Source organism: Stegostoma tigrinum, chromosome 6 (assembly GCF_030684315.1).
Source record: "Stegostoma tigrinum isolate sSteTig4 chromosome 6, sSteTig4.hap1, whole genome shotgun sequence".
Classification (NCBI taxonomy): Eukaryota; Metazoa; Chordata; class Chondrichthyes; order Orectolobiformes; family Stegostomatidae; genus Stegostoma; species Stegostoma tigrinum.
In genome coordinates this window covers 60301313-60314106 of record NC_081359.1, presented here as the reverse complement: position 1 = coordinate 60314106, position 12794 = coordinate 60301313, and the positions used below count along the sequence as shown (strand labels likewise).

The following is a 12794-nucleotide window of genomic DNA, read 5'->3' as shown; positions in this document are numbered from 1 at the left end:
CTTAAGGTTGGGGTGGAAGGTGTTGGTGAAGTGGATGAACTGTTCGAGCTCCTCTTGGGAGCACGAGATGGCACTGATACAGTCATCAATGTAACGGAGGAAGAGGTGGGGTTTAGGGCCAATGTAGATTTGTCCCAGCCTCCCTTACCTGTTCTTCCTCTCATTTATCCCCTCCTCCCACCTCAAGCTGCACCTCCATTTCCTATCTACTAACCTCATCCCGCTCCCTTGACCTGTCCATCCTCCCCGGACTGGTCTATCCTCTCCCTACCTCCCAACCTATACTCTCCTCTCCACCTATCTTCTCCTTTATCCATCTTTGGTCCGCCTCCCCCTCTCTCCCTATTTATGTCAGAACCCTCTCCCCATCCCCCTCTCTGATGAAGGGTCTAGGCCCGAAACGTCAGCTTTTGTGCTCCTAAGATGCTGCTTGGCCTGCTGTGTTCATCTAGCTCCACACTTTGTTATCTTGGGAAATACATATTCCAGGGTACACCACATTTCAAAAAGAAGAAGAACACTGTCAATTCTGAGCCATTGTAATTTCATGCATAACCTGTATCCAAAATATCATAGATAATGGGAACTGCAGATGCTGGAGAATTCCAAGATAATAAAATGTGAGGCTGGATGAACACAGCAGGCCAAGCAGCATCTCAGGAGCACAAAAGCTGACGTTTCGGGCCTAGACCCTTCATCAGAGAGGGGGATGGGGAGAGGGAACTGGAATAAATAGGGAGAGAGGGGGAGGCGGACCGAAGATGGAGAGTAAAGAAGATAGGTGGAGAGAGTATAGGTGGGGAGGTAGGGAGGGGATAGGTCAGTCCAGGGAAGACGGACAGGTCAAGGAGGTGGGATGAGGTTAGTAGGTAGCTGGGGGTGCGGCTTGGGGTGGGAGGAAGGGATGGGTGAGAGGAAGAACCGGTTAGGGAGGCAGAGACAGGTTGGACTGGTTTTGGGATGCAGTGGGTGGGGGGGAAGAGCTGGGCTGGTTGTGTGGTGCAGTGGGGGGAGGGGATGAACTGGGCTGGTTTAGGTCATATTCCGCCTGGGAACCCTGCAGCGATATGGTATCAATGTGGACTTCACCAGTTTCAAAATCTCCCCTTCCACTACTGCATCCCTAAACCAGCCCCGTTCGTCCCCTCCCCCCACTGCACTACACAACCAGCCCAGCTCTTCCCCCCCCACCCACTGCGTCCCAAAACCAGTCCAACCTGTCTCTGCCTCCCTAACCGGTTCTCCCTCTCACCCATCCCTTCCTCCCACCCCAAGCCGCACCCCCAGCTACCTACTAACCTCATCCCACCTCCTTGACCTGTCCGTCTTCCCTGGACTGACCTATCCCCTCCCTACCTCCCCACCTATACTCTCTCCACCTATCTTCTTTACTCTCCATCTTCGGTCCACCTCCCCCTCTCTCCCTATTTATTCCAGTTCCCTCTCCCATCCCCCTCTCTGATGAAGGGTCTAGGCCCGAAACGTCAGCTTTTGTGCTCCTGAGATGCTGCTTGGCCTGCTATGTTCATCCAGCCTCACATTTTATTATCCAAAATATCATGATAATTTTGGTTGCAGTTTTGCTATGGACACAGATAAACTGAGTTTGGATGTGCCGAAAACCATTTGACATTGGATTTGTGAAGAACATGGGTGTAAAGGTACATGACTTACACTTTGTGATGTATAGCAATGATTTCTACTATTTATTACAAAATGGTCACTGACAAAAAAAAACTAATATGAAATGGATTGATGCATTTTATACAAAATTAGACTAAAATCCACTTTTCTTGCAAAGAATCATTTATACAGAAATTACTCATATATTACAGTGCCTGTCTGATAGACAGTTCCTCACTCACTTTTTATTTAGAGATTTTTATGTAACAAATGCAGCCTTAATAAAACATATAAATCAGAAAAAGTGCATGTGTTTGAAAATTATACAACACAAAGTAAACAGTTTCCTTTTAAACATCCAGTGTTGCAGAACTGATCTTTTTCAATTAATGATTATTCTGTTGACTGTGACATTAACAATTTGTCCGACATATATGTCCTTGAAGGGACCTTGTAGCCAATACCCAACATCAGCTGTTGCATTATGCTAAATGTGCCAATTTAGCACAGGGAATTGTAAAATATATCTTGATTACATAATAGGAACAAGGTTACATTGCAAACATAATAGCTGATTTTGTGCAAAAAGCTAGGTACATCGTTCCCAGTTTCTTGTCATGCTTGAATCCATTTAGGTTAAGTCACGGCATATAAGGATGCCATTCAGCCCATCAAATCCATGACGGGTCTCTATAAAACAATCCATGTAGCCGCATTTCACATTCTATCCTCACAGCTTGCAAGTTTGTTTCCCAGCTGTTGACTGATAACAGCAAACTTAGAAAATAAAAAAGGAATCTGAGGCAAGCCTGTACATCTGTACATATAAAGGATAATTTCCTGACTTTATATTTTTGACAAAAAATTCATCTGGTGAGAGTGTGCAATGAAAAAGCTGGCACACAAAGTTCATGTCCTTCTGACCACCTAAATGAATAATTGGACAATTACAGAAAGAGCACCAGAATCTCTGAAATATGGTGCTGGCAAGCAAGTCTTTTCCAGCTGTACAAAGTTAGAAAATTACTGGCGTTACGTGTTTTAAATAAAAAGCTTTGAACTATTCTAACTTGGATTATGCTAATGAGTTATACAACAAACTCAGTAATCATTTCAAAACATCCCTAATGCTGCTGGTGTTTCAATCCATTAACCAGCAGTACATGTGGCCTTCTCACATTAAAATAATCAGAATTTAAAAATTAGATGAAAACAGTCAAATTAAAACGATAAAAATAAAAACTGAGTGTAAGCTATAATGCCAAATTATAACTTTCAATGTGCCACTCTTCTCCCATTTCCAATTAACAATCATATAATTAAAATATGCTACAATAAATTTTGTGAAGCTTTATATTTTAACACATTGTCTGGAAACAGTAAAAGTGTAGCACATTAACTGCAATTTATTAAACTGAAAGAGTGGATATTCCTTTAAACAAAGGTTTTTAATTTATATTTCTTAATCACTGGAAGGCTACTGCGTGAGTTAAACATTTGATGATTCAGAGAGGCGCTGTACACGTTGTCTTTGCTGAGGTTGCGGGTGGTAGCCCAGAATTTCCTGTTGCTGTGGATAAGGAGGAGGGAGAAGCAGCAGCTCTGGTTGTTCACCTTGCAAGGAACTGGATGTTTGAGCCTGCTGGAAATATCAAAACATATTATTGAATGGATTACATTTATTGAGCATGAAATTGACACATTTTCTGACTATATATAAATGATCAGGGTGCAATCGCTGGTTAGACCGAATGATCATAAATTAAGTGCATTGTAAAATGTTTACATTGGAGATTTGGTGAGGTTTTGAATTCAGTCCAGAAGGGGAAAGAACAATACATGCGGACAGTTGTAAGCATGATCTTCTTTACGGAGTAACAATTTCCCCAACTCAACTCCTGTGCAGATGTAAGATAATAAAATGTGAGGCTGGATGAACACAGCAGGCCAAGCAGCATCTCAGGAGCACAAAAGCTGACGTTTCGGGCCTAGACCCTTCATCAGAGAGCTCTCTGATGAAGGGTCTAGGCCCGAAACGTCAGCTTTTGTGCTCCTGAGATGCTGCTTGGCCTGCTGTGTTCATCCAGCCTCACATTTTATTATCTTGGAATTCTCCAGCATCTGCAGTTCCCATTATCTCCTGTGCAGATGTGCTGGTCTCTATTCAGTCCCAGCTATTTTTGGCTCACATGGACTCATGTATTTTTGTTGCTATTGCCTATGGTTCTTTGACTATTTGTGGTACCCCTCCCTCACTATCACTTTGACTGCATGGGAACTGCCCTGGTCCCGTTTACTTTAGTAAGGGAGGTGTTTGCCAATTCAATTTCACGCTCACTACTTTGATTCTATTAACATCTACAAGTTCTTTATTGACCCTTTTTAACTTTATTGGCCTGATAACAGCCTTTGTGCCTCTGCAGAGCTCTGCTGAAACTGTTTAGTTTGTAAAGCCTCTCTAGGCTGTCTGTTGGGCTCCTTTCTATGTCCTTTTCACTCCAAGTTCTTTCTTGGCTTTTTGAGTTCAGGGAGTTTTATCCTGATACTTTTAATCTAGCCAGATCTGACAGACCCTTATTGAACTCCTGTGAATGTTTGTTCTATTTTCAAAATATCAAAGGGCTTTTTTTTTTAAACGCTTTCAGGATATTTGGGACCTCTTTTGTGCTCTGTAACTAAAGAGAACCTTTTCAGTTCCCTTTGCTGTTTGGCAATTCATTGTACTGCTCTGAGTTTTCTAGGCTTAATGCTTGGACCTTTGCAAGTCATTTCCCAGAAATAGAGCCAATTTCCTCTGTTTCATTTCTATTTTAATTTCATCTCCAGCACATTTTGCTGAATAATTTATTAAATTTGTGATCCTTTCTCCTGGAACTCAAGTCATATTTTTCTCTTTTCCAGCTTTATCAGTCATTTTTGATTAGCGTAATTAAGGTAGGTAAGTTAATCCAATCAATATTGTGCTCTGACTCTCTATCAGTTCCAGATATGAAAAGCAAATAATTTAATGCAGGGGAAAAGCAGTACAAGAGTAGGGCAGTTTTGTTATATTAAGGCATTAATGTGACCACATCCACTGTGCATACATCTAAGGAAGGTTATACTTACCGTGGAAAGTACAGGATACAGGTTCACTAGACTGATGTTCTGAAGAAGGGTCACTAGACCCATAATATTAGCTCTGCTATCTTTCTACAGATGGTGCCAGACCTGCTGAGTTTCTCCAGCAATTTCTGTTTTTGTTTCAGATTTCCAGCAGTTCTTTGGGTTACTCATTGGATTGATTACAAGGAATAGAGAATAGTCCAATGTGCAGTGGTTGAGTAGGATAAGCCTCTGCTCTTTAGAGTTTATAAGAAAGAGATATGCCTTCATTGAAATAGAAGACTCCGAGAGAGCTTCATAGGGGAGATGCTGAGAAGCTGTATTCCTTGGCTGGCAAGTTTAGAACTAGACAGAAGAGTTTCATGATGGGGTGTCAATCCTTTTGGACCAAGCCAAATGGAAATCTCTTGGAGGATTGTAAATCTTTGAAAATTTCCTCCAGAAAGAGCCGCAGAGGCACAGCCATTCAGTATATATATGGCTAAAATAGATAAATGTTTGGACTATAAGGAAATCAAGGCACTAAGGACAAAGAGGTTTTGTAGCTCCGAAGATAATGTCCCCACCTCTGAACCTGAAACTCTGGGTTCAAATCCCACTCCAGGAGTTTTAGGCCATTGGATGGCCAACCATGGTGCTGTTTTAACAGGCTGATGATCATCCTGCTAATCCTACCAACACTTACTCACTGTTTCTCAAAGGAAAATAAGTACACGTGAAGGAACAAAATAATCAAGGGATCAGGTAGGAAAACAGAGTCATGTAATCATAGAATCCCTACAGTGCAGAAACAGGCCCATCGGCCCATCAAATCCACACAAACCCTCCCAACAGCATCCTATCCAGACTCGTCTCCTACCCTCTCCCTGTAACTCCACATTTCCCATAGGAAATCCACCCAAATTATATATTTCTGGACACTGTCGGCAAATTTAGGATCGCCAATCCACCTAACCCTGCACATCTTTGGACTGGAGGAGGAAACCCACACAGACACAGAGAGAACGCACAGACTCCACACAGACAGTCATCTGAAGGTGGAATCAAACCTGGGACCCTGGCACTGTGAGGCAGCAGTGCTAATGATGATTGTATTAATGGTGAAGCAGGTTCAGGGGGATGTAACTAACCTATTCCTTCTCCCATGTCTTATGTTCAGACAATAAACTATCATACTTTAAAATGTTACATTTCAGAAGTGGTGGACTTTGTATACCGTCTCAAAACACATCGGCAATGTCACAGAGAAGAAAGGTTACGCCAAATATTTTCTAGTCAATGGAAAGAAAAATTATGCAGGATGTAACACGGGAAATATTTCGGAAGACCAAATGAATAGGAGGATGAAACCCCTTTTTAACATCTGATCATAGCCTCTTGGGAGGAGGTGTAATTCTGGTAATGCTACTGACTAGTGACCCAGAACTCTAGGCTAATGTTTGGGATGTAGGCTTGAATTCCACGTAGCAGTTGGTGAAATTTAAATTCAATAACATATTGGAATTAAACCCTGCTCTAATGGCAACCATGCAACTGATGCTGATTGTCAAAAGGACCCATCTGGTTCACTAATGTCCTTCGGGGAAGGAAATCTGCCATCCTTATTTGGTCTAGCCTACTTATGATCTCCAGAGCCACAGTAATGTAATTGATTCTTAACTGCCCCCTGAAATAGCCCAGAAAGCCACCCAGTTCAAGGGCAATAAATGTAACATTTAATAGCAAAACCCACATCCCATGAGTGAATTTCAATATATTTGAAAGATGTCACCCCAGACACAGCAGTGAAATGAAGTGTCTGGTTAAACTGGGTGCTCAAATATTGTAATGGAACTTGAACTCTAATCGTCTGATTCAGAGCTAATTAACTATGTGTAGAGAAAGAAAGAGACACACAAACTTGGTACATTAAGAAAATATGATAAAATGACGCAAAAATGGACGCATAAACATAAACACATTATATTTAAAAGATCCATCAGAACGGACCTACCTGTAAATAGTGTTGCTGCTGCTGTTGTAGGTGCATAGTTTGCTGCGACAGAGATGATTGTGGTATAGAAAATCCCGGAGTTACTATTTGACCCATAAGTACTGGATTGGAGATCATTGATACACTATTTCTAATTGGCTGTGGTGTCGGATTTTGGGGCAGTTGTTGTCCTTGTGAGTACCTGTCAAGAAACATTCATACAATGAAATATTATGTCAATATCAGCATCATTAACATTGCACAAACAACACTCTTTAAACAATCATTACTTGCAGTTATTTGCTACATTAAATGCCAAGTAAATGTAGATGCCCAGTGCTGCCAATTGGCCTTTACAAGAAATAAAATTTAAATATATCCCAGTGTGTTTAGATAGCTTTATTAATAGCGAGTTTTGAACAGATTTGTAGCTCAGGTTGAGTTTCTGGATGTGAGTTTGCTCGCTGAGCCGGAAGGTTAGTTTTCAGACGTTCCGTCACCATTCTAGGTAACATCATCAGTGAGCCTCCGATGAAGCTTCAAGTGAGCAAACTCACATCCAGTTTTATTAATCTTGAAAACAGTAGGATCCTCCAACGTGACTAGGGGCGTGAAGGGAAGAAGATGTCAGGTAATCTACTTTGGTCAGCCATCAAACAAGGTGAGAATTCAACTTTCTAGCTCGGGTGCAGGACAAAAAACAGCAGATGCATGTGTTCAAAGTTAGTTGAACAGATCTGCTGGTCAAGGCCCAGATCAATTGCAAGGGAACACAGCAGGCCAAGCAACATCTTAGGAGCACAAAAGCTGGCGTTTCGGGCCTAGACCCTTCATCAGAAACACAGGTAGCTTTAACTCTTAAGCATATTAACGATTAATTTCAAGAGGTAGCGAAGACACACATGCCTCCATTAGGAGATTGTGGCAGTGTCCAACAGCTAGGTGTTCTAACTGCCCTGAACTGTCCATTGACCTAATATCAGAGTGGGTCGGCCTGGAGTTTAGCTCATTGATGAATCCTTTCACATCCATTGTCTGACAGAAAATCTCCCCCAGGCTTTTTCCCACTCTATTGTCTCACAGAATATCTTGCCCAAGCTTTTTCACACTTTGTCATCACATTATACAAAAGTGTAAACACTATACTACAATTACCATCACCCCCCCAGTCACCCCATTCCCCTCAGGTTTTGAACTTACAGATTTAATTGATTGAGAGGATTCGTAATACTTCCAGAACAAAGTATTTTAGACTTCGAAGATCAGTAGATCATGGGATGATTGTTGATCTTGATTCTGATTCTGATATTTTTCTTGAGTAGTCTATGAACCATTACTGTCTTGACATTCCTCATTGTGTTCATCAAATGAAGCATTAATGGATGAAACAAAGAATCTGTGGTTTTCCATGTAACTACCTCTGCTGTATGGCCAATGTATGATCATTGCTGGTCTTTCAATGCTGGGAGCACTGTACCATCTTGTTAAATTTCTTGATCTGTACCCATCACCCACAGTCCTGCTACCATGATTCGTATTGAAGTGTAAACTGTTGTTGTCAATAAAATGGCTCCTTGAAGGAAAATAATATTTGTTTGAACTCAACTGTGTGTCTTTGGTCCGATGATGAGTTGACTCTTCAGGACTTTTCCCTTGCAATGATGCTGATGGCAATCAGGCATGTCAGACTGGGGTGGACCACTATTTTAATAAGACTATAATAATAATGGGTTTCCTTTAAAAAACATTTGACTCTCTGTACCTCATATTCTCTTAGCTTTTGACTATAGACATCTTGGCAAGCTTGCTACATGCTGAAGTTCTAAAGTGACTGCAAACTGACTGAAAGGCTCATCAACAAACTGTAGTCCTTTGTCAGATTGTTCACATCAATGTTTCCTGTGTGCAATCAAATTTTCATGTAAACCCTGCAAACTGCATTGACCATTGTGGTATATACATTTTTAAGTTTAAGGTGACAGTGAAAAATAGTGCAACAACAATAAGGTAGCACCATCAATCAGATTTAAATAGGGTTGCTCCCATTGTTTGCTGGGAAGAGTATGCATTTTAGGATACAATTTAAACTTAAATTCCAATATTTATTTGTTCACCTGCGGCTTTATTTATTTAGGCCACAGGAGACAGTCTGGTGAACTAACTCAGGTAACTTAAATTATAAATGAATACCTATTTAAGTAGAACAATGACTTTAATGGGGTACTATAGCTCTTGCTTTCCAGTTTGGCTTAGGGCAATGACTGATACTCAATCTATGGTCTTTCTCCCACATCTCATCTCCAATGTGTTCTGCTTCTGATTAGATAACAAGCTCTTCAAACCTCTGTTTCCATCTTGGTGAAAATGGCATGTAGCCAAGTTTTAGCTGAAATATTTTATTGGTCATAACCCACTTCGGCAGTGGACCAAAAATTGTTGAAATTTGTTTTAAATTTCCAGATAGTCCAGACATCATTATAAAGTTACTGGTCCTTTTAGATTTTTGCAGCCATATCTTATGGCGCCCATTCACAATTGCAAGCCAGCACTACTCATTTTATCGGTAAGTATTTCTGTTTGTTTTTCCAAATTCCCAGCCTGGTCGTTTTTTCATTATTCGGATATGTTTTATATCCTTTTCACTTAAGAATCTAACTTACTGCTTGAGCTCGGACATTGATTGTACCTCCACCAATTCTTGACTCAGACTGACTTCTTTGCTGCCATAGTGTTGCACTCACTGACTTTTTCTACACTTTTTCCCTCCACTCTGGTTGCCTTTTTGCGACAAGTGCTGTCTTAACTGTGATAGTGTTCACGACCCTGCACTGCCTGATGCTTGTTTAAATGCTTTTAGCTGCTGACGGACTGGCTAAGCCTTTCTCAAAGCAGAATGCAATTAAAGATGCAACACTTTTCTGCAAAAAAAATTTTTCCTCTTTACCTTTAGCTTTTTCTGGGTTTGTTCTCCTCACAATGGGAGCCAGATCTGCACCAGTAGTATTTTGAATAGGCCATGATCACCAGGTTAAATAAGATGCCTAAGACCAACAACTTGTAGTTGAGTGGGGTGATACCGCCAATCCTCCCTCCTATGCTCGTCATAGAGTTCTAAAGATTTACAGCACGGAAAGAGATCCACACTAGTCATCAAACACATATCCAATCTAATCCCATCTTCAAACACTTGACCTATAGCCTTGTGTGGTACTGTGCTTCACTTGATAGTCTAAATACATCTTAAATGTTGTGAGGGCTCCTGTCTCTCCCATCCTTTCAGGCAGTGGGTTTCAGATACCCACCACCCTCTGGGTAAAACAATTCCTCCCTAAATCTCCTCCAAACCACCTCCACTTAACCTTAAATCTCTCCCCCCTGCTTACTGACCCTCTGCTAAGGGGAAAGATTTATTCCTTTCTGCCCTATCTATGCCCCTCATAACTTTGGACATCTCAACTAGACACCTCCTCAGCTTTCCCTGATAAGCAAAACAAACCCAGTCTATTTAGTTCCTCGTCATAGCTGAAATGTTACAGCCCAGGTTACATGGTGATGAATCTCCACGGCACCATCTCTAGTGAAATTACATCCTTTGTTTCTGCGGTGATCAGAACTGCGCCCCAGCTATGGCTTAACTAAAGTCTTCAACTGCTCCACCACAAGCTTAGGAGGTAGTAGGAGCTGCAGATGCTGGAGAACCTGAGATAACAAGGTGTAGAGCTGGATGAACACAGCAGGCCAAGCAGCATCAGAGGAGCAGGAAGGCTGATGTTTTGGGTGGGAGTCTTCCTGCTCCTCTGATGCTGCTTGGCCTGCAGTGTACATCCAGCACTGCACCTTGTTATCTCCACCACAAGCTGCCTGCTCTCATATTCCATGCCTATTCTAGGAAAAGAAAGTATCCTATATACCTTGTTTACCCTCTAACCTGTCCTGCTGTCTTAAGGATGTGTGGACAAGCACACTAAGGTCCCTCTGATCCTCTGTTCTTCATAGAATCTTGCCATTCATTGTATACTCCATTGCCTATTGATCCTACCAAATTCAGTTACCTCGCATTTTTCAGGATTGAAACCATTTGCCTCTGTTCAGCAAATCTGACCAGCCCGTCTATATCATCCTGTAGACTAAAGCTTTCTTCTTCACTGTTTATTACACTACTAGCTTTTGTGTCAACTACAAATGTATTGCTCAAACATTCTACATTCATGTCTAGATCATTATTATATGCAACAAACAGCAAGGACCCAGCACCGGACCCTGTGATACACCACTGGACTCAGGCTTCCTGTCTTAAAAAAAACAACTTCCAGCTATCACCCTCTACCTCCTGCCACAAAGCTAATTTTAGATTCAGTTTGCCAAATTGCCCTGTAATGGATAGACTCTTACCTTCGAGAACAGTCCCCCATGTGAGATATTGACAAAAGGTTTACTGAAGCTCATGTAAACTACATGCACTGCATTACCCTCGTCCACACATCCAGTCACCTCCTCAAAAATCTCAAACAAACCTGTCAGACCTGATTTCCCCTTGAGAAAGTCATGCTGACTACCCTTGAATAATCCTTGTCTCTCTGAGTCCATCAGAACTTTTTCTAATAGATTCCCTATCATTGACTTTAGAATTGCTGGCCTGTAATACACCGGTTTATTTCTACTCCCCTTGTATGGTACCATGTTAGTTGTCCTCTGACACCACACCTGTGCCCAGAGGGGATTTGAAAATGAATGTCTGGGCCCCTGAAATCTCCCTCCTCGATTCCCACAGCAGCTTGGAATGCAGTTCATCCAGGCCTGGGACTTATCCAGTCTTATCTGGATAATACTCCCTCCCTTTCAATTGTAATTTGTTGATTAGGTCCCTAAGAGGTTCCACACTTTCCCTGGTTATCCTCTGGCTCCGACTATCTACAAAATGCCTCTTGAGTTTCCTTTATTTTAGCTGCCACCATTTTATCATGCACCCCTGCCCCACAACTTTACTTATCTAACTTAATTTGTAAGGAACTCTCTGCATTTTCTATACGCTGCTAGGGTTTTTGGTGTTTTTAGGGTTTTCTGAAGAAGGGTCTAGGCCCAAAACATCAGCCCTCCTGATCCTCTGATGCTGCTTGGCCTGCTGTGTTCATCCAGCTCTACACCTTGTTATGTCAGGGTTTTCGGTGGGCTGATGCTTTTTTTATTTATTCAATTGTGGGATGTGGGCATTGCTGGCTGGCCAGCATTTAATACTTATTCCTAGTTGCTCTTGAGAAGGTGGTAGTGTGCTGCCTTTTTGAAGACTGCTGTCCACCTGCTGTGGGTTGACCCGCAATGCCCTGAGGGAGGGAAGTCCACGATTTTGACCTAGTGACAGTGAAGGAACAGCGATATATTTCCAAGTCAGGGTGGTGAGTGACTTGGAGGGCAACCTGAAGGTGGTGGTGTTCCCATGTATCTACTGCCCTTGTCCTTCTAGTTGGAAGTGGTCGTGGGTTTGGAAGGCGCTGTCTGAGGATCTTTGGTGAATTTCTGCAGTACATCTTGTATAGAATACAAACTGCTGCTACTGCGCATCAGTGGTTGAGGAAGTGAATGCTTGTGGATGTAGTGCCAATCAAGCGGGCTGCTTTGTCCTGAATGGTGTCAAGATTCTTGAGTGTTGTTGGAGCTGCACCCATCCAGGCAAGTGCGGAATATTCCCTCATATTTCTGACTTGTATCTTGTAGATGGTGGACAGGCTCTGGGGAATCAGGAAGTGAATTACTCGCTGCACTACGCCTATCTACAATAAGCTTCCCTTTTTGTCTTTATACAGTCCTTGATATTCAAGGTTCTCTGAATTTTTTAGTCCCATTCTTCAATTTTACAGGAGTATGTTGGCCCTGCACTTCCATTATTTCCTTTTAAAATAATTCTCACTGCTGCAATGTGGATTTTCCTATAAGTAGCAGCTCCCAGGCCACATTGACCAGGTCCAGTGATAATGGGAACTGCAGATGCTGGAGAATTCCAAGATAATAAAATGTGAGGCTGGATGAACACAGCAGGCCAAGCAGCATCTCAGGAGCACAAAAGCTGACGTTTCGGGCCTTGACCCTTCATCAGAGA

General features: G+C 42.0%; 1 protein-coding gene across 10 annotated transcripts in view; it reads right to left on the bottom strand.

Annotated features, from left to right (window-relative positions):
- Window positions 1-1703: 1703 nt before the first annotated feature.
- LOC125453276 (neuronal PAS domain-containing protein 2-like) overlaps window positions 1704-12794 on the bottom strand; it is a 160333-nt gene continuing 149242 nt past the window's right edge. For 8 of the 10 annotated variants that reach the window (XM_048532621.2, XM_059646594.1, XM_048532627.2 and 5 more), the window contains 2 exons: window positions 6722-6902; window positions 1704-3265 (listed from right to left, as the gene is read on the bottom strand). In XM_048532621.2, coding sequence (XP_048388578.2) covers window positions 3113-3265; window positions 6722-6902 — 334 coding nt within the window. In that variant the 3' untranslated portion in view covers window positions 1704-3112. The remainder of the gene's footprint in view (window positions 3266-6721; window positions 6903-12794) is intronic. The other 2 variants (XM_048532623.2, XR_009445845.1) reach the window with 2 other exon arrangements.